Source organism: Saccopteryx bilineata, chromosome 5 (assembly GCF_036850765.1).
Source record: "Saccopteryx bilineata isolate mSacBil1 chromosome 5, mSacBil1_pri_phased_curated, whole genome shotgun sequence".
Lineage (NCBI taxonomy): Eukaryota > Metazoa > Chordata > Mammalia > Chiroptera > Emballonuridae > Saccopteryx > Saccopteryx bilineata.
In genome coordinates, this window is record NC_089494.1 from 78854446 (window position 1) to 78881547 (window position 27102).

At 45.5% G+C, this 27102-nt stretch overlaps 1 protein-coding gene across 18 annotated transcripts in view; it reads right to left on the minus strand.

The window, feature by feature from the left end:
• Positions 1–1298: 1298 nt before the first annotated feature.
• Positions 1299–27102, minus strand: part of PKP4 (plakophilin 4) — a 272470-nt gene continuing 246666 nt past the window's right edge. For 14 of the 18 annotated variants that reach the window (XM_066278742.1, XM_066278740.1, XM_066278741.1 and 11 more), the window contains 10 exons: positions 24165–24282; positions 22530–22718; positions 22148–22321; positions 16246–16396; positions 12719–12914; positions 8707–8791; positions 8475–8592; positions 5915–6043; positions 4059–4132; positions 1299–2297 (listed from right to left, as the gene is read on the minus strand). In XM_066278742.1, the coding sequence (XP_066134839.1) occupies positions 2049–2297; positions 4059–4132; positions 5915–6043; positions 8475–8592; positions 8707–8791; positions 12719–12914; positions 16246–16396; positions 22148–22321; positions 22530–22718; positions 24165–24282 (1483 nt within the window). In that variant the 3' untranslated portion in view covers positions 1299–2048. The remainder of the gene's footprint in view (positions 2298–4058; positions 4133–5914; positions 6044–8474; positions 8593–8706; positions 8792–12718; positions 12915–16245; positions 16397–22147; positions 22322–22529; positions 22719–24164; positions 24283–27102) is intronic. The other 4 variants (XM_066278745.1, XM_066278743.1, XM_066278744.1 and 1 more) reach the window with 2 other exon arrangements.

A 27102-nucleotide genomic window follows, 5' to 3' on the forward strand; every position in this document is an offset into this window, starting at 1 on the left:
GGAGGCCCAAGTGATTTGCAACCTGAATTTGGATCAGTTTTTGAAATACTACCTGTAAGAGTGGGGGGGCCTGGGCCCACTAAGCTACCCACAGACTAATGAGGTTACTAAAAGCAAGTCAGTTGTTGTCTGTTATGCGAGGCGGCTGCAGCTTCCCCTGTATTCCTGACTCGAGGGAGGGCCTTTATCCCAAACACAAAATCCCAGATTCAGGGAAGTCAGCAATTCAAAGCTCAAAAGGATACCAGACACCTGAGTCCTGATGCCAGTTCCTCAGGGAAATCCAGCAGCTCCTGACGTCTAGAGGGCTGCTTTGTGAGCTCTGCTAGGGCATTGAGACCAGACAGCGGCCATCTGAAGGCGGGAAATGGCTTGTGTGTCATTTCAGAAAGCCTGCACATCAGGAAGGCCAACTGGCAGACGGTAGAAAACTTGCTTATACTGTTTCCATTTCATTGTGGTTCCTGATCTTGGGCTGCAGTCCATTCGGTAAGAAAGCACATTTCATTGGCTCTCTCTCCATATACTCACAGATAAGCATGCATATTTTAATCTAGGATTTTTATCACGTTTGCAGGACGTACTGAGATAAGTCAACACCTCTGGATTTGACTTGCCATATGGTTTGTTTTCCAAGTAAGACCCGGGGTGGAAACTGCATGCCGTGGGAAGGCCTCAGTCTGGGCCTCCTGGGGCTGGTGCCCTCCACATCTCCACAGATGGAGAGAAGCTCACAAGTGTTAGTGTGAGGCTGCTGGGGTCTTTTGGAGCCTCCTGCTGATCAGGCATGTGGGGTTTCCTCCACCTGGGCTCTAACCTAGGAATGATAGTGTCTCATGGAATTACTCAGAAAAATAATTGTTTAGAATCTGTGTAGGTTTACTACATTGGTGCCAACCAATAAGTGCCAGACCATTGTTCTTATGTAGTTATTGGTTCTTAAAAATAATGGCAAAGAGAGTTTATCAATTTAGTTAGGGCCTGGCTGCAGATATAAGTGAGAAGTTGTGTTAACTAAACACAGCAGCCTGAAAACAAAACCATAATAAAATGGCAAGACACATTAGATTAAAAATAGATCCAAGAAATAACACTACTAAGACAGATGCAGGAGGAAAGCCTACAGCCTCATTCTTAGATATGGTCCACCTCACTAAGTCTGTTAACTGTATAAAACTAACAAAAGTACGGAATAGTTGGATATATCTAAGCTGTTTCCAACATGTAATTAGATTTGCATGTATTAAATCTGCTTTTCTGTATTACACACAGAAAATAAAAAAAGAACAGGTAACAAATTTCCAAGGATGAAATCTCCACATTTATTTTCTCTCATGTGCATAGAAAACGGCAGTGACGTGTCCTGTGAAAGAGGCGGATGGCCATGGCGCTGCTCTACCAGACTGGCTTTGTGCTTCAAGGTACACTATTCATTTTGAAAACAAAAGATGTTGCAGTTTGTTTTTAATTGCTAACAATTTCTTGGGTTTCCCATTTGTTTTTTAAGCTGTCAGTTTCTTTAAGTCTCTTTTCAAATGACACACTGCATTACAAATGATGGCACTTAACCAATGTGGCATGTCCATATTTACACCAACAAAAGAAATTTACAAGACATAATAGCATACAATCTTGACGTTTAGTAATAGCAATAAAACATGAAGGGCATCCATTTTAATTTTTTTTCTGTACAAACTATCAGAACATAACTTTATTCACATTAAAAAAATCATCTTTAATTTGATTTGACCTACACATCCCCAATCTCATTTCACCCATTTCTCAAATCTCTCTTCACATCGCCCACACCCTTCACCAGACTACGGAGTTTACAGGTAATTAGACCTAACATCTAAATAGAACTTAGAAAGTTTTCTCTCTCAAAGGTTTCCTCACTTCCCTGATAATTCCTCAAAAAAGAAAAACAAAATGCTCTTCACTCGTTCCTTCCATTTCACTTTCACATTTCATCAGCAAATCGGCACGACGGACTTTTCATTTCAATCCAAACAAATTTAGAAAGAGTTCCTCTACTGAGCATCGTGATGCTACACCCACGAGTCCGGGGACCCTGGGTACTGTTCTGCTCTATAAGAAGGTCGTTTAGTGGAATAAAAGTCTACATAATTTGTGGTTGATTTCAGTCCATACTGTGTTGAATAATCAGTAGAAGCTGGAAAGTGAACTCGGTCATCAAAGTAAGGATCTTCATAGCTATGAGGAGACTGCAAATACAATCTGTATGCATCAAAGTTCTTTCTGTTGGAGTCATCTTGACTATAATACAGCTGTTGATGCTGTTGGCAAAATGAAAAAGCAAATAAATCAAAGCAATTTTGGGAAATACATGTTTAAGGAAAATTAATGTGGGCTTCCTTCATATTCTGAAAATAATATTCAATATTTGTGAACTATGGTTCAGAGTTGTTTCTGGTACACACTATGTTTGCTAATGGACTTGAAGGATTTTAAACTATGTTTACCACTGGGCTCGCAGTTTGCCCAAGTCAGGTCCCAAGGCCTCTAGAAGCTGACACCTCAGGAGAGCTTGAGAAAGCCCAGGCACCCCGTTCTTCCGGGCCCAGCGAGTGCTCTGCTGTGGGGGGGCCTGTCACCTGCGCACACCCAGTGAAAGGATGGCCCTGGTTGTTGACATGGGGGGACTAATGACCACATGATAAATTTAGCTGGAAGTGGGATTTTGGGGCCTCAGATAGTTGTAAAATTGCAGAACCATTTTTTAATTTTTATTTTTTGTACAACCACGCACCTCAGAGGTGAAGATTGAGTCCATCCCTCAATTTTAGAGAAATATGTAGTCTGGTGAACAACAGTTACACTTTGGAAACCCTGCTGTAATATTATAAGAATAAGCAATCTCCAGGCAGGAGAGCAGTGAAAGTGTAAGAGATGCAAACAAATCCAATTCCAAAGGAAAAGGCTTCCCCAAGCCTAGGCTGATACATTTGTCCACAAGGAAGCAGGGTGAAACACGTGGGCATCCACAAGGGCCTCCTTTGTGTTCTTACTTCTGATCTCACGTTAATTTCTTCAACTGTGTTTGGAGAAAACTGTCAAGTCTTTCATATATCTATCTTTCCTCTTGATCATGTCTGAACCCCCCCCCACTTAGATGTAACCAATTTACCACACACATTATCAACATTTCTTTCTGAAACTAAATGCCTTCTAACATTATATGGATTTCAGAGCTAAATTATCTTTTTAATTTAAGTTACAGTTATGATTCTGAGACTATTTCTCCTGACTAAAAACTATAGCATAAATTATGAGTAACTTCGGAAGCTCCTTTTCTTCTATCCACATAGAAAAGATGATGATACAGAGGGAGCGTTAGAGACTCCTTATCTGGAAGACAGAATACAGGCTTGGGAAACCCCAGCTGCTCATGTGTTAGTGAAGGTAAGAGGATAGACCAGATGACCCAGGTGGACACAGCATCAGGAAGGACCAAAACAAATTTTAGGCCCCTTGTGAAGGCCGAGAGTGAACGTTACAGTTAGGAGTCCCCAGCTGGATGGAGCGGGTGCCCTGAACTAGGGTTGTGTCACTTTCATCTCTGAGACTAACAGAGAACTGGATACAGACCCAATGTTGTCACACCATGGAAGTCTGAGTGGGGAGAGGGTCATGATGATGAAGAATGATGAGATGCACAAACAAAGAGAACAATGAGATGAGAAAGAAGTGTGCTTACCAACCTTTCCCCACCCAGAGGACAGAAGAGATTGTAGAGATTAACAGGGAAAATAAAAGTGGAAAAAGAAAATTGCTGGGCAAAGAATGAGTCAGACTTCACAGCAGGTTCCCATCAGTGGCATGGTGGTCTCAGCAGCACCGATCAGGATATTCAAGGACATGAGGCTACTGTGTAAGAGATCTGCTTAAACCACGATGAGCTTCCAAGGAGTGGATGTCCCCAAGAAGCCCCTCGGTCCCTGCCGTGCTGGCCCAGCTCTGGTAGTCAATGGTGCAGACCCCTTACTGTGTTGATGCCTGCTAATCAGCCTTCTGTAAAAATGATATTGCAAATTCACCTGTAGCCGTCTATTTTGTTCTCTTGCTGGTGAGGAATAGGAACTGATGTAAATTGGTGAAGGTTTGCTGGAGCCTGTAAGAAAATATTTTATGAAATTAAAACTAGTGCTCATTACCCTGATCCATTAGGCTGCATGGGCTCCCTGCACTAGGGCGAGTGCATCACTGACAGGGCCTGCCTTCCCCAGTGCCAGCACAGACTGGGGCAGCCTGGGCTCCCTGCACTAGGGCGAGTGCATCACTGACAGGGCCTGCCTTCCCCAGTGCCAGCACAGACTGGGGCAGCCTGGGCTCCCTGCACTAGGGCGAGTGCATCACTGACAGGGCCTGCCTTCCCCAGTGCCAGCACAGACTGGGGCAGCCGGGGCTCCCTGGACCTGGCCTGGCTGCTGGTCACCCCAGGGCTGCTAGGAGCTAATGAACAGAATGTATGTGCTGCACCAAAAAGCAGTGTCAATGCACAGCTTATCCAAAACGGGTTCCTTCTCAACCCCCAGTCACTCTGGGGCACTCTTCGCACCTGTGATGATTTTCCTGCCTATCTCTGAACAGCAGCCTTGTTCCGTAAGGTGAGGAACACCATTTTCCCAGAGCTCTGAGCTAGAGCACTGGGTCCACTGGGGGAAGGGAAACATTAGAACAAGCTCCATGCTTGCAGAACAGCTTTGATTAAAAATCCTAGAAAGAGCAGGAACGGGTGGGGTCTATGCAATCTGGCTGCATGAAGGCTTATTTTGTGTTTGCCATATTTAAGTATTTTAAAACAAAAAGAACCTGGTAATCAGACAGTTGTCTTCAAGAGTCCACAGTAGACTCCCAATGAAGCTGATGATGTCATAAGTTACCCTTCTATTATGTTAAGGCTAGCAGAGATTTTTATTTTTATTTTTTAATGAGGAAAATGAAACATACTTGAGGCAAATTAGTTTATTCAAGCAAGCAAAGAAGATACAGAAGGGTGTGCATGCAAAGGAAGCAATCTCTGAAATAAGCAGGCTGCTGCAAATCTGAAGTAACAATGCACTTCTGTGTGTGCACTTCCTTTGCAAGGAGCTTGATGTTGGGAACGTAGCCTCTGCAATTTTCTGAGCTATTAATTGTCATAGTAACAATCGTCAATTAGTAAACAGTCCTGTGAAATCATAATTTCAAAGACAACAGCAAAACTGAGACTGCTCCCCCAGCAGTTAAGTTGCCATCAGCTTTTATTTCTTTCTTTATAATAAACAGATCTTTTGAAAAAAAGAGTACTCTTTTTTTTGACAGCTTATACTGCCTTATTTGAAATCTTTAAAGCAGGACAGTTGAGAATGGGGACAATATGGAATCTTGGTAACCCTTCAGGGTGGCATCCTTTCAACAAAGTATATACACAGCTTTTAGAATAGCACATAAAATATTAATACTAATAACATTATTTTTGTTATTCTTAAAAAATAATCAGTGAGAAGAATGACATTATGTATTTTGTTCTTCACTTAGACTCTTCTCCATGAAAACGTAATGAGATGGCTTGCCCTCTCAAGCCAGTCGGGCGTGGCCCAGCTCAGGGTTCTGGTGCTGGGCAGGGAGGGAGCAGAACAAAGGGGCTGTGCTTGCGGGGGCAGAAACCACTTCTCCCTGGGACGCAGTGCTCTTTGATTTGCCATCACCAGGTCACTACTTCAGCTTATTTAACTTAAAATGAGCAGAGAAGGCAACATCCCTGAAACAGTGAACGGAGAGACTGGAACACGGTTTGCTGCTGGGGGACCGTCTCAATGCAGGCATGGGTGACTTCCCAGGCCACTGGCCAAGGGCCTGAGAACACACAGCTTTTCGAGGTACTCCATCACACACCCAACTGGCATCTTACCAGGGTACAGGCCTTTGTGTGTGGCATCCCCTTGGCTATTGTAATACTGCATAGGTGGCTGGGTCCTATCGTATTCAGAGCGAGGGTCTCTGATTCCTAACAGTGCTGGTGAGGAAGAGGTGCTGCCGACTGAAGGGAGAGGCGAGAGGAGGAGGGAGAGGAGGAGGAAAGAGAGAAATCAGACTGTCAGTGTCACTGGAAAAACAAAGGTCAGTAATTAGAAGTGCTGTGCAGCTGGTGCTAAAAATCAGCTCTTGGTGCTGTGAGTGGCGCAGCGGTCAGCCCTGAGTGACTGGAAGGCGACCCACTGGCCCGCCACAGCGAAGCGCCGTCAGAACCGGGGCTCGGAGAGGAGCCTGCGTGCAGACTGCCAGGTGGGAGGCGCAGCGCAGATCATGCAGGGTTCCCCAGCACTGGCCTCCATGACGGGACTGGCCTTGGCAACCGAGTGAGAATGCCTGACTAGCCGTGCAGGGGTTACAGAGGCTGCTTTCTGAGCTCAGTTCAGCCGCCTGTAAAACACCGTCTATTAGCCTTTATGTAGACTCTTCAGTAAATAAAGACATGCTTTATGGAATATTTCGATTTCTAATTCTTTTTAAAATATCTGCATCTCTAAATGTGTTTGAAGAAGATTGCCCAGCTGATGAAATTTATAATTATTTTTATGGTAACTGGCTGCCAGGAAATCATGTAAACTCAGTAAGCCCAGCCCACTAAGAAGCCCAGGTTGCTCAGAAGACCGGCTCACAAAGGCCCAGATTTTTATCCCAGTTTGAGCCAAACATTTAGTAACATATCTATCCATGGGTCTCCTTTTGGACATTTCTGCACAAAAGGAAAAAACGGCATATCTTTTTTTCTCATTAAAAATGATCTTGCTTGCACTGAAGTTAATTATAAATGAAGGCTCTCGTTCACCTGCTCGACCTGACAGCAGCACCCACCCGGGCTGCCGCCGTGGTCCGCTCGCGCGGGTGCTTTGGGCAGACGGGCACTAAGATTTCTTCCTTACAGCCACTTTCCTGACGCAGGGCTGCTCCGTGTGAAACAAGGGTGCGCACTCACGGGCAATGTCCATGTGCTACTCACTATGCTTACTTTCCAGAAGGTGCTAGAACAGACAGCATTCCAACCTGCCTCCCACAGTTACACTGGCATCAGATGTGGCCATAGCAGACACCACACTAGCACTGAGGGACAGAGGATCAGGCCTCAGAGTAACTGGGAAACAAGTGTGAATTATGTCCTACCTCTGAATAGAACGAAAAGAGCAGGAACTGGGACGGGGGCTTGCCAACACAGCCTAGTGTATGTATATTTAACAGATCCTCAAAACAAATTCATTTTTTAGTAATTACACCTTTATCTGTCTGAAGTTATTCTTTTGCTTGTACATATGCCTTTGTTAAACAGCCAGACCTCATACTTCCCCTCTACCCCCTATTATGGAGTCCCTAAATAATTCTCGGCATTTTTATGGAAGACAGCCTCAGGCTATACCTGGAGCTCAGCAAGGATGTCAAACACCAAGCACAGGTCTCTTTGAAGACGACAACTCATGATTTAAAAACTAAGATATAAATGTACACCATACACAGTAGGCATAGTTAATTTTTTAAAATTCCCAGTACAAATGGAGATATCCATTTGTGTGACAAGAACCACTTGTCATACTTGAGTCCTCTTGGACACTCATGTCCACGTGAGAAATAACACTGCCAGCAGCATAGTACAGTTGAATACAACTGATAATATTTTATATCAGAATGGGAGATTTACAGTTAAATAAAAGGAAAAAAAGATATTACTTTTCCTGTTTCATTTAGTTAAGAATTAAATTTAGAGGACTGACTGATGTGGTAGTAATATTCTGTCCTTACATGTGAAAAAGCATTAGTCTTAATCTCAAAGCATTCTTCTTACCAAATTACCAGTAAACACAACCAATAAGCAGGTAGCAAGTCAAAGGGAGTCCCTGTAAACCCGCCTGCAGGGCCTGTTCCCATTGGTCCTGGAACGTAGCTGGTGAGGAAGGGATAGGGGGAGATCATAGCTCTCCGGGCTGTGGGTGCCAAGATCTTGTCTAAAGGACCCTGTTTCAAAGAGTTTTCTTTCAGAAAACTCAAAATCACTTTGAAAGAGACTCCAAACTTACAGCCAGCAAGCAAGTAAAGCAACCATTTTCAGGCACATGCTTGGGGTTCTCAAACTGTGCTCCTCCCCTCTCTCGTACCTGCACCCCCAGGTCAGCTGGTCAAATGAACACTGCTGAGCCCACTCACGAATCTACTGACGCAGAATCTTGGGGGAGGGGAAGAAACCGGAGGGCCCCAGGATACTTTTACGCTTTGTAGTTGGTGTAAACTTGCATCAACTTGTAAAATGAAAGGATTCAGAAAGAGGGTTTGCTGCTTACAGTCGTGTAATTCCCAAAGAAGGCGGGAAGAGCAGTGTCTGAATATGACGGGCTTAACCAGCTCGTGTTCAGTCTCCTCCGGTTGGACACAATGCTCTGTCACAGAAATGCTCTTGCCAAGGAGTCGAGTTCACCACTGACCTGACTGAATGATGGGTGACATCTGTTGGTTGGTGGTAGACAAGGAAGGATGTGATTTGAACCGGTCTCGCTCTAACGTTGACACAGGTGTAATAAAATGGTTCTGATTCCACCCATCCTGTGGAGTTAAAGGAAAAAAAAAACCTCTCAAAAATGAATAATATTTCATTATAATAAATGATTATAATTGTGTGCTCTGATGAATTATGCCAGAGCTATTCTTGTAAGTTACCTTTTTATAAATGCTCCGGAGGTCCCGATATTGCCATAATGTATTCAAGACCTGGGCTGCTGCCTTCACCACTTTCAGAGATGATCTAGGGAGAAAGCGTGGAAGTTAATGAACGTGGGTGGCAGAGCCCCAGGCTCTACTTGAAGAGATTCAGGCTGCAAACCAGTGTAGCGGCTAGGAGGGCGCGGAAACTGCTACTAGAAAACACAGCCAGAGAATCAGGTGCACCTGGGAGTCGGTTCAGTTCAGGGCTGGCGAGGGTGGCAAGGACCCAAGCGAGCCCTCAGGCAGTCAGCTGTGCAGTGAGCAGGAATGGTTGGGATGAACCTGTGATCTCTCTAAGTAGAAGGCCTCTTTCAGCCTCCTCGAGGGGAACCCCCAGCCTTTTTCCATATCTCCTGAACCTGCTGGGGCTTTGGGATTAATATGACCATAATCACACACCCTGTGAGTCTGAGGACTTCTCAAGTTAATTTAATGTCTCCCCCCATTATTAGGCTTTAATAAAACACATTCATTGCCTCTTATCATTTATACCTCTATGTAAACAAATGTACACGTGTTCGTTCTGTTTGATTTAGAAACGTGGTCAGTTTTTACTTCCCTTCTCTGAAGACACCTTGCTGAACCGAGGCACCCTGTGAGAGAACTGCTACCTGAATCACTGCACTTCATCTCCAGGGCTGTTTCTGTGAATCGGTGCTGCACTAGTAAGTGACAAGGACAGTGTAACTTCCTGCCTCAGCAAAGGCCTTCAGGTCTCCACGTTAGGGGTGAGTAGTGCTCAGGGAGTCCGGCATAAGGATGATTGACTACCTGTCTTCAGAATTCATTTTAATTAAAAACTGATTTTAAATACATACCATGGATCTACTGATTTACTCTTTTACTCCTATCTTCCCAATTAAACTCTCAGGAAGTGGGGGAAGAAGAGAGGTGAGCCAGCCATAAGCACTGTCTCCATTCCTAAGAACAGAATATATGGGTTGCTAATGGCTCCGAAGTGTCCAGTAAGGACAGAGTATATAGGCCAGTTCAGGGGCTTTACCCTCTCTGTTCCTGGAGGCAGGACATTTCTGGATTTCTTCACCCTTCCGCCCCTCAAGACTCACTTTTCTTAGTGTTCCTGACAAGTCAAGAGCAGAAGCAGGTTAAACTAATGCACTCTAACCATTCTAAAATTTATGTTTTCAAAATGGACCTCAGAGCAAGGAGATACTTCGAATAAATAAACAGATGAAATTTCAGGCACCCTTGATGGCCACCCCATTCTCAGTGGGTCCTGACATTCCTGCTATTGTTCATCTCCCTGTCTACAAGAGCTAGGAGCAGGGCCAGAGGCCGAGAGGCAGACCTTGTGCCTGGCTCCAAGGACTACCTTCAGCACTCACAAAGCAGGAACATGCCAGGTTACAAACAAAATGCAAATGGACACCTCAAATCTAACATGTCCAAATAAACTCTTGGTCTTCCCTACAACCTGCTTCTCCTGCAGGCTGCCCCATGTCGGCAAGTGACAATTCCATCCTATGGTATCTTTTGCCAAAGACCTTGCTTGCAATTAATCCTTGATATTCACCCCTCTCATACTGCTCATGCAAACCCTCAGTAAATCCCGCTGACTCTACCTTTCAACCATGAAAGAACCGATCACTACTTTACCACGCCAACTGCTGCCACCCTGAGTCTTTACTTGGGGGGGTTTGTCATTATGATCCCTTGAAGGGATGTCAGATCACAACCTTCCACTGCTGAACACTCTCCAATGGCTTCTGGTTTTACTCAGAGAAGTTAAAGTCCTTATCCTGACCCACAGGGTCCTGTACTTCCAGGTACTTTCCTTCCTCCTCCTTTCCCCTGGACTCGCTCTGTTCCAGTCCCACGGGCTTACTGCGGTTCCTCACACGCAGGCAATCTTCCATCCTGGGCCCTTCCACTAGCTGTTCCCTCTGCCTTAGACGATGCTCTTCCCTCAGAGAGGCACACTGCTTCCTCCCTCCCCTCTTCTAGGTCTGTGCTCAAAAGGCTCTACTGCCCTGACCACCATGTCTAACATTGTTATCCCTGCCCCTTCCCGGATTTTATTCTTTACCGCACCACTTGGAACCATCCGATAGGCTAAGTGTGTTTCTCACTCAATAGATAGCTGTCTGCCTTGCTCACAGAGGCAAGCTACCCAAGGTTAGAGCTGCTGTGTGGTCTGCTCACTGCTGTAGTGCAGAGCAGGTGGCAGGACTCTTGGTGAATGGATAATAAGGAAAAGTATATGTTCAGAAGAGAACTTATTTGATCTAGGACTTTCCGAATCTCTTATTCTGGTGAAAAATAGATTGGACTGGGTTATACCTTTTTTTTTAACACACAAAGTTTTGGCACTGGTTCAGGGTCTCTCCAGCTTCTTCCCAGGCCTTTCACAAATGCAGGCAATCTGGAATTTATTTTTATTATTATTATTTTTTTGTATTTCTCCGAAGCTAGAAACGGGGAGAGACAGTCGGACAGACTCCCGCATGCGCCCGACCGGGATCTACCTGGTACGCCCACCAGGGGGCGACGCTCTGCCCCTCCGGGGAGTCGCCTGCTGTGACCAGAGCCACTCCAACGCCTAGGGCAGAGGCCAAGGAGCCATCCCCAGCGCCCGGGGCCATCCCCGCTCCAATGGAGCCTCAGCTGCCGGAGGGGAAGAGAGACAGAGAGGAAGGAGAGGGGAAAGGGTGGAGAAGCAGATGGGCGCCTCTCCCGTGTGCCCCAGCCGGGAACCGAACCCGGGACCTCCGCACGCCAGGCCGACGCTCCACTACTGAGCCAACTAGCCAGGGCCAATCTGGAAAATTTTATGAGTCCCAAAAGTGATTACGGTGCCTCTGAGAGAAGGGGCTACCTGGAGGGGCGGTTAATGTAATGGATCTTAGCTGTATCTGTTATGTTTCATTGTTTAAAATAAAAATGAGTGTATGCTTTTATTACTAATGAAAAAAGAATCATCATAAAAGGATGGAAAGGAAGTATAGTTAATGTTGATAGTGCAATTTCTGGGGCATGACAATATACTTTCTAATGTAACTTTTATATTTTAGAAATTCCTTCAACAGTATAAACTGAAAGACTAGATACGACATAATGAGCTCTAACGATGTCATTCAGCCAATTAATAAGTATTTACTGAGCACCTGTTATGGGCCAGGCTCTGTTCTAGACTCAGTAAATACAGTAGTGAACAAAAAGACAAAGGTCCCTACTACTGCGGGAGTCAGATAGCAGAGAAAGCCATATGTCAGGGGGCCATGAGTGCTGTGAAGAACAGAGCAGGGGAGGGGCGTGGGGAGTGGGGAGAGGGGCCCTTTTACTAGGGTCCGCTAGCTGTCAGGTAGCTGCTCTCTGGTTGGGTTGTGAGGGCAGTCCTACTTTCCACTTCCTTGAAGGTCTCTGATTCGATTCTAAGTCAAATTCAGTCCCGCTCAAGCTCCAAGACAAAAACCCTCTATTTTTGCCAATGCTTTTGTTGCTTTTGTTGCTTCATCAATTAGGCATCTAGAAGCAAAGGGAAATGCAGTATGCAAGCCTAGGGCACATCCTGAGGCTACACAGAGGGTCCGCTGCACAGTGGTGATTTGAATACTTGCTGGGCTCCTGCAGGGGAAGCAACCCTTCAGCAGAGGATTTAAAAAGATGTTCTTATAGAACAGGCCCAGAGCAGAGCCAAAGGTGCAGAGAAACCGTGCCCCAGAGTTTCCTACTCAGGGCACTTACGATTCTTCCAGGGTCAGCACCCCCAAGTGAGACCTTAGAGACAGAAATAAATATAGCAGTGTTATAATAAAATAAAAACCAGAAAAAGGGCCACATGCCTGCAAATGTCCATCTCAGCAAAACTGCTGGAAACTGCTTAGCTTATTGGCATGTAAAAAAACAGAAATACATCCCTTCCAATAGAAAACATCCTAACACAAGGCCCTTAGCACCAGGGCCTCAAGAATCAGGCTATGGTCTTCTCTCCTTGCAGCAGACTTGCCTGTCTCCTCTGCCCTTGGTAATGTTCACCAACTTTTCTATCCCGCCAGAATCGGCCAGGGCTTTGGCATTCTCCATGTTTTTGCTGGTGACCTCATGCAGAGCACAGCAGATGGCCGCCATGGTCTCATCAGACAGCACGCTGGGGCCCGTGCCTCCGGGGAGCCGGTTGACCAGGTCTCGCATGGCATATTTACCTGCCAAACACAGAAGGTTTCATTCTACTTTCACAAGGTGCTAGGTTATTGTTATTGTTCTATGTCATCTGTTAAAAACAAAACCTTAAAAGAGAGATAACAGGGAAAAAACCATAGCAAAGAATAAAATGAGAAATATAACTTTAAGGGGAAAGTTAACATTTACGGCAATGTCACTTGAAAAAACGACTGGGTTATAAAACACTACTGCAGATCACTGAAAGAAAATGTAAATCAGTGGATAAGATTGGGTGCACCAACCAAGTTGCTTTAGTTTATTTTCATTAACAGTAAGAAATAAAGAGATTATGATAGTAAATTTTATTTTGATTAAATTCTTATGCATCAAAAATACCTCAGCGTCCTCTTAGTAAGTTTTTTGTTAAAGCTGGACAAAGTAAGACTGCCAAACAATACTTTTCATTCAATCTTCCTGGATCCTACCATTTGAACTACATACAGCTACATGGTTTTTTATCAAGTTGACAGGATACATCAGCAGTAATAACAAATTAGTTTCTTTTGAAGAAGACACAATTTTTGTATTATAATTTTGGGTATATTACCTCCCAGGAGTAATTCAATAATCAAGTTCTTTTTTTTTTTTTAATTTATTCATTTTAGAGAGGAGAGGGAGAGAGAGAGAGAGAGAGAGAGAGAGGAGAGAGAGAGAGAAGGGGGGGGGTAGGAGCTGGAAGCATCAACTCCATATGTGCCTTGATCAGGCAAGCCCAGGGTTTCGAACCGGCGACCTCAGCATTTCCAGGTTGACGCTTTATCCACTGCGCCACCACGGGTCAGGCAATAATCAAGTTCTTGATAGGACAGGTCAGGGAGTCCGCTAGCTACTTAAGTACGTATTTCTTTAAGATAGTCAATTTCTCTAACTCCTCTTGAAAATGAGAATATCTCTTGTTTTTTCAATTTCAATTACCAAGTGACAAACTGAAATAATTGTACTACAAACAAAAGAAATTAAAGCCCAAGTAAATATTTTCTTAGTTTTATTCCCTCAGCTATTGAGTGGATATTAAATGGGTTTTTGCTGAAGGCCTATTGATACACACGGGCAAGCAGCAGAAGACGGGCGCTGGCTGGCTGCATAATTCACAGCGTGGCAACGGAGGCCGCGCCCGCACCACGTGCGGCACGGGGAAACACTGCCGCGACAATGGAGGCAGAAGATGGATGCGGTTTTTAAGAACAGATGATAAGTTAGCACTGGTGATTATTAATACTTATGAATGACCAAAAGGCCCATGACGTGTGATTTGTCATTATGCTAAGGGACAGCTTTACACTATACTCCTGACTTTTGGAATCCGGCAGCTTACTCCCCTGATGAGAGAGCCCAGCGGTCCCCTCCGAGCCCGCAGCTCCGGACAGCTCGCCCAGGTGAGTATGGAGTAACTATTACGAAGTGACAAAATCTGTTTACTTGTGAAAAATAGCTGTGAAGATCAAGTCCATTTCTAGTGCTGGTGATGGACGTGAGGAGAGAGTGAAGGGGTCAGAGAAGGGGATTTCTTCAGAATAGAAGTGCTGGGTAACTCGGAGTCAAATACTGAATCCAGGAGGGGCTCAGACCTCAGAGGAAGGAAAAAAGTCTTTATAGGAAAACAAGAAAAAATGAGTTCACAAAACAGTTCAAGACTGCTCCAGGTGGGTAAAAACTGCTCATCAGCAGGGAGAGAAAATGCTTGGGCAGGTTTACTGCGGAGCCAGGACACTCATGGACAACACAGGGATGTGTGAGAAGGCGAGGACTGGACACACGCCCTTCTGAGCGGCCTCCAGGCGGGGTGGCCCTGGCCCGCACCTGCTGTCCCTCCCAGGTGTGGAACGATAGGCCACAGATTTATGCATCAACCTGTTATTTTGTTAGCATTAAGAACTCCCAAACTACATGTGTATTTTATTAGAAAGTTAAATACAGATGTAACAAAAATAACTTAAAAAATGTCTCGTTAGGTATCTAAAGGATCTCTCTCAAGGAAGTGTGGAAACTAAATGCTATGACACATCGGTTGGAATCAGATATCTGCTCAACTGTACAAACAGGGCAGGAATAAACTTTTCTTCTCTGTGGGGGATGATTTGGTTCAAAGATATGGTGTGTGAACAGTGGGTTAATTTAAGTGATCATTGAAAACAGCACTTGTGACAGGAGCTGTATAAGGGGCTCTTCTGTAAGTTGCCAGTGAATCCTCAGCAACTCTTTAAGGTAAACATTATTGTGGTTGTTCCTTCTCTCTCTTCCTATCTTCATCTTTGTCTCCCTCCTTCTCCAACAGCAGGTGTATTTGAATGAGTTCAATATATGTTCACGAATCCACATAAAGTGTGAAATCTCCTGACCCCCTTCTCCCCTGACCTGTCAGACCAGCTCTGGGACTGGCATGGGGCTTAGCAGTTCATCAGTAGCTGCCTCACCTCTCGTTTCATTTACACAGCGAATCCTGGTGTGGGCAGCAGGCACCCTCGGCTCCCTTTCAGAGAGTGGCTGAGGAGTTTTCAACCTAGATGAAGGAACTGAGCCCAAGTGGGCTCAATGCAGGCTCCTCCCTCGCCTCACAGGTTCCACAGCCACTGCGCAGCAGATCTAAGATTTTACCTGAGGTTTTCTGGGGGTCTTTGGTCTTTTCTTTATGCCATACTCTCTGCTTGGGATGTGGCAATGCCCTGGAGGCGAGCAAGCCAAGCCACCCAGGGAGCAACACTTGAAGAGGCATTCATTTTCAGGTTCATTCAAGTGCCAACCATACATTTGGATGGACCCGAGGATAAATGCCTCCTAAGATTCTGTATTCTGAGTGCCTCACTTGCCCTACTCTAGTCCTGATCCTGCCTGAGGATGGAAATGACCCAGGGACAGGGACTCCATTCTGCCTACTGTGCATTTACAAAGGTCTGAGAGGGAAAAGCTACAAATATGTCATGCGGTTTCTTTTTCTTTAAATTTAAAACATTGTAGTGTTGGTAATATCAGTTTCAAAAGTCAAAAGGGAGAATTAAAACGTTTTTTGTTGCTCAATAAAGGAAACTCTCAGGAAATAGACATCAAATCTATTAAGTAGTGTTGTAATGTATAACTGAAATTGCTAGCTCTTCTGAAAACGTACCTACCCTGATCAAGGTTTAATTAATAAGTCTGCCTCTTGATGAAAAGGAATGGTCTCAAAGGAAAAATAGCAGGGGTTTCTGAATAAGTCAAGAAAACAGGACCAGGATTAGCTGCTCATTTTAAACATCTGTATGAATCCAAAGAAGAGTTTTATAAATGCTGCAGTTGCTCTTTACCTTGATAGCTCAGATGGTCACCAGAACGTACCTATGAGCTCCTTGTTGCGAACATCTAGTGCCATATTCCTCAGGGCAGTGGCCACGGAAGAAACCACTCGATCGTTATCCATCCTCAGCAGTTCTACGAGGATGGGGAGCCCTTTTTCTTTGCGGACAGCCGCCCGGATGTACGCTGCAAACTAGTGAGCAACACGAGGCAATAAGTAATACAGAACAGAGTTTGACTCCCAGATGTTCTCTTGCCTAAAAACGCCATTTCCAAAAGATGAACTAATACATTAAATGTTTTCTTTCCAGTACAACCATTATGGTTTTCCAGTACAAAGTATGGTGGTTCCTCAAAAAACTGAAAATAGATCTACCTTATGACCCAACAATCCCTCTACTGGGTATATACCCCCAAAACTCAGAAACTTTGATGTGTAAAGACACATGCAGCCCCATGTTTATTGCAGCATTGTTCACAGTGGCCAAGACATGGAAACAACCAAAAAATCCTTCAATAGATGACTGAATAAAGAAGATGTGGCACATATACACTATGGAATACTACTCAGCCATAAGAAATGATGACATTGGATCATTTATAACAAAATGGTTGAATCTTGATAACATTATATGGAGTGAAATAAGTAAATCAGAAAAAACTAAGAACTGCATGATTCCATACATAGGTGGGATATAAAAACGAGACTAAGAGACATGGACAAGAGTGTGGTGGTTGGGGGGGGGGGAGTGAGAGGGAGGAGGGAGGGGAAGGGGGAGGGGGAGGGGCACAAAAAAAACTAGATAGAAGGTGACGGAGGACAATCTGACTTTGGGTGATGGGTATGCAACATAATTGAATGACAAGATAACCTGGACATGTTTTTGTTGAACATATGTATCCTGATTTATTGATGTCACCCCATTAAAATTAATAAAAAAAAAATGTTCTTTCCAAATGGAGATTAAGTCTGTGGTGTCAGTAAAGAGAAAACTCAGTTTAGGATAAAGATAGCTCAGGAAGACTGATTTAAAAAGAAATTTGAAAGCCTGGAAATCTCAACCACCATCTGCCAGACACTTTTGTGCAGAAATGAGAAGGCAGTGATTGCTTTCTATCGCAGATACATAAAGGTGATTAAGGAAGAACTGTGTGTCGTCTTTGCAGCTGAACCCATGCCAGGTCGAGCGGTTATAAACAGGGCAGCGGAGCTGGTAACCCATAGGCTCATGTTAAAGGAGAACCTGTCTCCATCCAACCATTTCTTCCTCTATCTTGTCTGCAACAGTATTTAGAGTTCAAAACCTTTCAAACAGATTCCTTGGAAAAATCCCTTGCCTGAGAAGAAAATGAATTCCCCAGAAATACAAGCAACATAATTAATGCACACTGGTGAAAAAGCAAGTATATTTTTGCGTAAACGGCTTTCTCATTTAAGATTAGTTAGCTGCTGCTGCTTCTTTTTAATCTGTAGTCAAGGAAGTCCTTTGTGATTATGAGGCAAGTCTGTACAATGAGTCAGTCTGTGCACCTTTGAATTGGAAATGAATGCTAAGTCATCAGGGAAACACCAAAAAATTAGAAACACCAGAAAAAAAGGAAACATTTGAAAATGGGTCTTTAATTTTGTTTTGAGCTTTCACTGACATTTTTTACCAAAGTAAATTGTCTTTCAAAATTTAGGATAATTGAAAAATGTTGCTCATTAAACTAAACATCTAATACTTTACTACTGTGGTCAAGGCAAGAGGACAAATATCTGCTGGCCCTTTGTATTATTTCAATTGAACATTAAATGCCAATGTAGTAAGATAATTTTAATAATATAAATGAGAGGAAAAGATGTATTTCAAAGATTCTATTAACATTCTTTATATGAAACAAATATTCCTATTTTCCAAATCAAATGGAGGCTACAGAGAGGAAAAGAACACGTGACTGGCCCAGGGCCGGCAGCTTTCTCAGCTGCTCTCCCGCTGGAACCTGCAGCCACAGAGCCCGCGCCTGTCTCACTGGCAGACCAAAGCCCTGCGCACCTCTCTTCCGGAGCACTACAGTCATCGCCGCTCCGGAAACAACATCTGTGGCCATGATGATCTTGTTTTCTTAAGAAGGGTCCAATGTTTTCATTTAATATTTTAGGTACTATTCATATTTTAAATCAGCATGGCACCTAACTTTCATTCATTAAAGAATCCCAGAAATGAAATCCTACACAACTCAAATCACATATCTTTTAATTATTGGTTGTTGTTGTTTTTAATTATAGTCAAATGATCCTCAAGTCACAAGCTGGAGGTGAAAGCTTGAGTCATCAACAAAAATATTGTGAATACTTATATGGTGGGCACTGTCCTAGGCCCTCTACAGTTACTGTCTCCTTTAATCCTCACAACCACCTCATCAGGTAGGTATTATCTCCATTTTCCAGATGCAGAAACTAAGGACAGAGATGTCCGAGGCCCCACTTAGTAAGTGAAGAAGTTAGTAAGATTCAAACCCAAAGGTTCTGACTCTAGAGCCAACACTTGGATGCTAAACTATTAGCACTTTAAAAACAACAGTAACAAATGGTACTCGATGGTTGGCTCAGCAGTAGAGTGTCAACCCGGCATGCGGAAGTCCCGGGTTTGATTCCCAGTCAGGGCACACAGGAGAAGCAACCATCTGCTTCTCCACCCGTCCCCTTCCCCTTCTCTCTCATTCTCTCTCTCTCTTTTTTTTTTTGTATCTTTCTGAAGCTGGAAATGGGGAGGCAATCAGACAGACTCCCGCATGCGCCCGACCGGGATCCACCCAGCACGCCCACCAGGGGATGATGCTCTGCCCATCCAGGGCATCGCTCTGTTGCGACCAGAGCCACTCTAGCGCCTGAGGCAAAGGCCATGGAGCCATCCCCAGCGCCCGGGCCATCTTTGCTCCAATGGAGCCTTGGCTGCAGGAGGGGAAGAGAGAGACAGAGGAAGGAGAGGGGGAGGGGTGGAGAAGCAGATGGCACTTTTCCTGTGTGCCCTGGCCGGGAATCGAACCCAGGACTTCTGCACGCCAGGCCGACGCTCTACCACTGAGCCAACTGGCCAGGGCTAATCTCTCATTCTCTTTTTTTCCCTCCCACAGCCATGGTTCAAAGGGTTCGAACAAACTGGCCCTGGGTGCTGAGGATGGCTCCATGGACTCGTCTCTGGTGCTAAAATAACTGGGTTGTCTGAACAATGGAGCAGAGACCCCAGATGGGCAGAGCATTGCCCCATAGGGGGCCGACCGGGAGGGATAGGGCCGCATGCGGGAGTCTATCTGTCTGCCTCCCTGCCTCTCACTTGTTAAAAAAAACAAAACCAAAAACCAGTAACAAAATAACCATTCTGGCTTAGCATAAGGCCATAATTATCTGGATCTATTCATAACAGCAGCAGGCTGCATGAAATAAACCATACCCAGGTCTAGCAATGCTTTTTACTCTCATGGATAGTACAGTGGCCTACAGATTCTCATTTTGGGAAGTAGTGGTGGAGGAGGTAGCCAAAAACAAGCATTATAGTAACTACACTAAAATACACTTGTCAGGAAATTGCTAGAGCTTGAAAATGTTTCAGACAAGAATTGTCTGGGAAGTTGCTAGATGACATTTAAAAGTTTTGAGACCAATCTTAAAATGGTCACAGTAAAAAACCACCTTCAGTTTTCATAAAGAAGTCACACACCTACAAGGGCAGTTGGAAAGTTCACCATAGGGACGTCCCGTGAGCACCTGAGAGAGGGACGGCGGCCCCTCTCCTTCCCTGCTCCTCACGCCCAACCTCGGCTCTAACTCAGGCCCTGGCCTCTCTCACCTGTCTCCCCCGTGAAATCCCAGTCTCCCCTTTCCTCCTCTTCCAGCTCAGCTTATGCACTGCCATATGCAACTGTCCACATTGGTCTGTGTCGCTTGTCTGCTTAACCCCTGTCAGTGTGTCCCTTTCTAGTCTGTGGGTCAGGTGCCAGCTCTTGAAGCTTGGCCATCAGACCAGTGGTGGGATTCAGCTGGTTTGCACCAGTTTGGCAGAACCAATACCTAACTTTTTGTTGAGTTCGGCAAACTGGTTCTTGAAATGGCACTTGTAATCAGGGTTCTCTCTTAAGGGGGTGCCTGGGCAGCCACCCAATATGGAAATCACAAATTTACATTCCTTATTTTTTTTTTTACATTCATCTGTGCAGCAGCGTATTCCAAACGCCTGAAGTAATATATTCATTCTGTCCACAGGTGAAAAAAATTTGATGAAACTATGCTTATAGTATTTATTTATTCATTTCATAAAACTCATTATAACTTTAAGTACATTTTAATTTCCTCGCATTTGTTACTTCAGTAAACAAACGTAATGTAAAGAGAAAAAGTGCCAAACAACCAGGGGGTGACAAGATATCACTGGAAATATCTTTTTTTTTTTTTTCTTTTCTTTTCTTTTTTTTTTTTTGCATTTTTCTGAAGCTGGAAACAGGGAGAGACAGTCAGACAGACTCCCGCATGCGCCCGACCGGGATCCACCCGGCACACCCACCAGGGGCGACGCTCTGCCCACCAGGGGGCGATGCTCTGCCCATCCTGGGCGTCGCCATGTTGCGACCCTCCTGGGTGTCGCCATGTTGCGACCAGAGCCACTCTAGCGCCTGGGGCAGAGGCCACAGAGCCATCCCCAGCGCCCGGGCCATCTTTGCTCCAATGGAGCCTTGGCTGCGGGAGGGGAAGAGAGAGACAGAGAGGAAGGCGCGGCGGAGGGGTGGAGAAGCAAATGGGCGCTTCTCCTATGTGCCCTGGCCGGGAATCGAACCCGGGTGGAAATATCTTAAATAACAGTTTTATTGTTTTCTGTCAGGTATCACTTAATATTTTTTCATTAATATTTCAAAACTCATAACAATCTAGTTTTGTGTACCTCTTTTTTGTTCTTATTTAAGTATAAAATGCATGAAATAATAAACTACCTTTTGGTATATCTTTTTTTTTTTTTTTTTTGCATTTTTCTGAAGCTGGAAACAGGGAGAGACAGTCAGACAGACTCCCGCATGCGCCCGACTGGGATCCACCCGGCACGCCCACCAGGGGGCGATGCTCTGCCCATCCTGGGCGTCGCCATGTTGCGACCCTCCTGGGTGTCGCCATGTTGCGACCAGAGCCACTCTAGCGCCTGGGGCAGAGGCCACAGAGCCATCCCCAGTGCCCGGGCCATCTTTGCTCCAATGGAGCCTTGGCTGCGGGAGGGGAAGAGAGAGACAGAGAGGAAGGCGCGGCGGAGGGGTGGAGAAGCAAATGTGCGCTTCTCCTGTGTGCCCTGGCCGGGAATCGAACCCGGGTCCTCCGCACGCTAGGCCGACGCTCTACCGCTGAGCCAACCGGCCAGGGCCTGGTATATCTTTTTTTTATACTTAAAATGGTCATTAGGGCCGAGAACTGCTTGTTAATTCGAATCCCAGGGCTGTATCAGACCTGCTCACAATGCCCTGCCTGCACACGCTCCGGCAACCAGCCTGTGGTCTCCACTCACGCTGTCCTCACTGTAAGGCCTTCCTTCTCTTGTCCCTTTATCTGGCTCTCACTCTCTACAGTCCCAACCTCAGACTCTGCGGGCTTAATTCTGCTCTCTTAGAGTCCATTTGGTCAGCATCACCCCTTCAGGACACCTAGCCTACCTCCTGGCTCTCCCACATCTGCAGCTGGAATAGATGTCTTCTAACAAGACCCCACATCCACATCCTGCAGGGTCTACACTGAACTGACCTGATCCGTCCATTGTTCTCACAAGCCTTCAGTTTCTCAGATCAAAGGCCATGCCACGTTCATCTTTGGATCCCCAGAGCTAACCGCTACCTCCCCCTTCCCAAACTCGAAACAACCATGTCCCTTTCCCCACCACTGCTGTGACTGCACTGATGGGAAGGGGCGACGATGAACGGAGACACCTACCTTCCAGTTTCCAGCGGAGAGGTTCTGGAGAGAGCCGGCAGAGCCTTCCAAGGTGGCAGGGTTGGAACTCTCTGCTAGGAGAGTCAGGTAGGGTTTCACCACTGACGGATGCCACAGCATCTCAACCCCCTTGGGGGACTTGGACAGGCCAGGGATAGGACCAACTCCATCCCACTGAAAGACAAGGAGCACACATTAAACAGAAGCAAATGAATGCAATCTCCGATGTTTGAACATACCCCTCTCTGGTGGCCTCAACTGCTATAGTATAGCTATTATGTAGAAAATCTGTATCATGAGAAAAATATTTTTCTTGCCAAGTACATGATTTCTTACTCCCAGAAGAAGGAAGCTTTAGTTTTATGTCAAATAAAATACTAACTTGATCCTCTTGTGGTGTTCTCTTTTTCTTTTTCTTCTTCTTCCCCCAGCAGCTTGGCTCCGAGTCTTTGCTGGGCGACTCTTTTCCTAAGTCATCCAGCTCATTCAGCCCCAGCAGCCGGGCCTGAGGGACCTCCAGTTCCAGCCGATAGGACAGGTTCCTCAGGGTGCACACGCAGTTCTCCACTGTCTGAAACCCAACGCAGCGTGTAATTAAAACCACTGTAGCGCATTAGTGCAAAATGCTTCTGTGTAGAACGCCAGTGAAACTAAACAAAAATGGAATATGAAAGAACTGCTTCCTCTTATGGGAACCTGAAACAATCTAAAGAGAGTTATGATACTAGAACTTCTAAGGAATACCCACTTGTCAGTGCAGAGCCCTCCTCAGAGCATCTGAAGGTCTGATTTCACACTGACTAAACTGTGCGAGGCCCTGGAAGAGAAGGCGCCCGGTGTTCCCGCTCCAGGGCAGCTGGAGCTGTAGAAATGCAGTCCAGCAGCCAGAGCCCCTCCCTCCCACCAGAAACCCTCACCATAACAACAGGTGCGAGCAGCCCCCTCTCTGGAAACTGCCCCTCCCCCAAGTCCCTGCTTATCTCCTTCCATCTTCCAGCTCTCCCCTCCCTTTGTGGCAAGTTCCATGATCTGTTTTCTCTGCTGACATCTTGCCTTCTGTGCATGGTCTTGCGCTCCTTATAGTCTATATCACACCTCTAATTGGAAGGCCAACTGTCACTTCACTGAGTGTCTAACATCAAGTTCAGCTTTTGCTCAGCAAGCTCCCCTTTCAACTTGCTTACTCCTCCCAATTTCACTTCCAGATGTGGTGATTCAGTAAGGCCCAAATAAAAACTTGGCCATCACTGAGCTCCTCCTCATCTTCCCTCCGAGCCTACAACTCATCATTCTTCTCTCTGTCAGACCCACACTTACAACCCAAGGACTTCGTAAGCACTCTACTGGTCCAGCCCACGGTGAATACCAAGTGCCCAGCCTGCCTTGAACTCCAGACACTTTCAGTTCCAACTCCCTCAGGCCCTGTTGCTGGGATAAATCCTGGATGGCAGTCACAGCTGAAAAATGATGGGGAAACTGCCCTGTGCTAGGACAGGGACGGAGAAAACAAGAGGGAGGCTGAGGAGCTCACGCTGGGAACAAACAGCATGACTGAGGGGGAGGGGAAGGGCCAGGACGGGGTATACAGGCAGCCTGCACAGCTGGTGCTGGGTCAGGGCTGTGGACGCACGAAGGCTACTGTGCCTCGAGCAGGAACGCTTCCAGTAGATACTCAGGTACAGACGGATCTGATTCCGGCAGGAGGGATACAGAATTGGAGAGAACAGCCACAGGGGCAATCACCTCAACAAGGGGTCCAGGAGAACCGCAGGGAAAGTCGGGCCCTGCCACCCGCCCATCCTTTAGCACAGAGAATCCTGAGTGTTCATGGTTCTTTTCTCAAGTCACCATGTTCCTGCTAGCTTGTAATTTTTACAGAGACCCTCCCTTTAATCTGGAGTGTAGCCTAATGAGGAGGACAGGCTCAAGAACTGCAGAGTCCCTGGCATGCAGACAGCAGTGATGGGCAGCGGCTGCCATCTGTCGCGGTGCCCCTCACAGCCAGGCAGGCACTGACCTTGCTATCGTAATCGGATGTGTTCACACACGTGTGGATCACGTACAGCAGCGAGTCCACCAGCCCATCACAGGACCGCATTTGCTTCCGGGCCTCCTCCCCCGCGGAGCTGAGGTTCCTAAATGGGCAGAGACATGTGGGAGCTGCTGAGATCAACAGCTCTCTTGTTAGTCACGGAGCCCTACCTTACTGATCTGAGTGGGTCTGTTTGAGCAGGCTTTCGGGGGCCTTACATTTTAGCAACCTGACAGCTCGCAATAGCGAGCTCACCATGACCCACACACACAGAAGGGAGCAGGAGTATTTCTCTTGTGACATGCCACTTTCTAACCTCCTAAAAGAATGATTTTTGGGGCTTGTCTCATATGAGGGGAGAATAATAATCACCACTTCATCAGGATGTTGTGAGGAAGCGAGAGCTGCTACATATAAAGCAATTAGAAAAGTGCGTGTTTGTTAGCCATGCTTCTTATTTTTCCATGCATTACCCCCTCGTTAGGCCGGAAGGTCCTTCCAGTCCCTGTGACTATTATAACTTTTACATGCAGTGGGTAGTCATACACGTTTCTCAAACAAACACAGGAAGCCTATCATTTCTGGTATAAACATTCAAGTTAAATACAGACATTTGCTTATGCTGCAATTTTTGTCATCTTTTCAATTATTAAAAAAACCCTGAAAATTGTTTTAGGTCTCATCCATATTGAAACTTTGATATCACTTTTCCTTCATGAATTGATATCAAATTATAAGGATCTATTTTATGTTCCAATAATGAGATTCTTGGAACGCTGAGATTTTGCAAATTTTAAGATTTTTCTTTTTCTCTTTATTTTTTGGGGGCCATTACCTCTCCTCTGCTCTTCCCTTGGGGTACCGCTTAGCCCTTGAGAGCTGCGCTCCTCCATTCCTCTGGGAGCTCCTGGCCCCTTGCTCCTCTGGTTCCTTCCATCCTGCTGCCTTTCCCTCTCAGGGCTTCCACCTGCAGGTCCCTCTGGAGTGCCGAGGGCTACTCTGGCCCCTTCCCGTCTTCATCTCTGCACTCTCCTAGGTGGCCTTGGCTTTAACACCACATACGGACCCTTAACTCTCAAACGTGTATATTTAACCTCATCTCTCTAGAGAACTCCAGACTCATTCATCCAACTGTTTCCATGACGTAACCACATGAATAGCTAATTAAACATTTGAAAATGGACATGGCCAACACTCTCAGCTGCTCACCCCGCCACCCTTTCTTGTCCCTGACAGGTGCTCCAGCTAAAGATCTAGGTGTTATTCTTCTTTCCTCCCTTTCCGTCACAACTGATATTCAGTCTATTAGCAAACCCTGTCAGCTCCTCCACAAACTACGCCCTGCCCACCTGCTGACACTCTCCGGGCCTAGTCTAGGCCACTGCCATCAGTCTGGCTCACTCGCTGCAGCAGCCTCGTCTTCTGTCTCCATTGCTGCCCATTCTGTTTCCCACATTGCAGCCAGAAACCAGCCCCAGCACTCCCATGATTAAACAATCCAATGGTTTCCCATGGCACTTAGAATAATGTGTAAACTCCTTCTTTGATTTAAACAATCCTACATAATCCGATTCCACTCTGCGCCTTGACCATTAAATTCTAGCTGCAAGCTCATTCCTGCCCCAGAGTCTTCCCACTGCCCATCACTGCTCAGAACCCCTCCTCCCGATGCCCCACCCTCAAGTGAGGGGCTCCTATGGTATTTCAGATCTATGGTTTAAATTTCACCTCCTGAGACACCATCTGAGCATCACAGTAATCACCTAATACCTATGACATCACCCTATTTTAAAATCTTGTTCATCATTGATTTTACCAGGAAGGCATTCACCAAATGTTTAAATTCATGCACCCCTGGGGAGCCTGAGCATGTATCCTGCCCTCTGGGCTTTCCCGGAAGCCTGGCAGGCTGGCTGCAGAGTGATCCCAGCCTCCCTGGATGACCGTGTGGAAAGAGAGGAGATGCTGCTTCCACAAATGATTAGCAGGTGATGTGAGCGGGCCTGTATTCGAGGGTCCTGACTCATGCCATCCGCCCTTAGCAATGGGTGCTGACAGTCACCTGTCACAGAGTGGAAGACTTCAGAGCAGCAGCCCAGGCCCCTCCCACCCCCTCTTCCAAGATCTCTGTTGTAGAGATGTTTAGACCTCAAACTGCCATCACGGAGTGTCAGATACAACACTAAGAACTTTATACCAGCTGATTATTCACAATTCTGAGGTGGTACTATTATCACTAAAGATGGAAAACTGAGGCTCAGAGCGGGATGGGAAGCTAGGCTGAGGCCAGAGCCCACTCTCATTGTCACTATGCTACTCTGTCCCAAGACTTCTGTTTCCAGTTCCTGAGGCATTCATTGTCAGCCTGGGAGGCTGGGTAAAAATAGAGCTGATGAGTGTTAATGGCAAATAATGAGTAATATTGTGCACACTTAGGGGGGGCTTTATGTATTCTACATGCTAAAGATAATGACTGAAAATACTCTTTACGCTCATTTTCATTTATTTATAAAACTCAAACCCAGTAATTATTTAAACCACACACCTCTTTTGCACTCCTCTAATAGGCAAAAATGTTTTGACCATCACATTTTGAACTTAAAACACTAGGCTATAAGCACATTAACAATCAGAATGTGGTAACCAGAAAAGTGCTGTTAAATGGGAAGATATAGGAGTTTTGACAGAATTTCAGACTGAAAGGCCTTTTGATTAAATCAAAAGAAGAGTCATGTATAAGATAATGTCTTTCAGGCACTTGTTTGAGTCATGATGTTTTCTTCCTAGAATAACAATGTCCAGTGGCCTAAATTTTGAAACAGACTTGGAAATTTAATTAGGTGTTAATAAAATGAAGTAAATCCTCCTAAAATGAACTTACCTATGGCATATTATTTAATCACATAATTAGAAAGAATAAAGA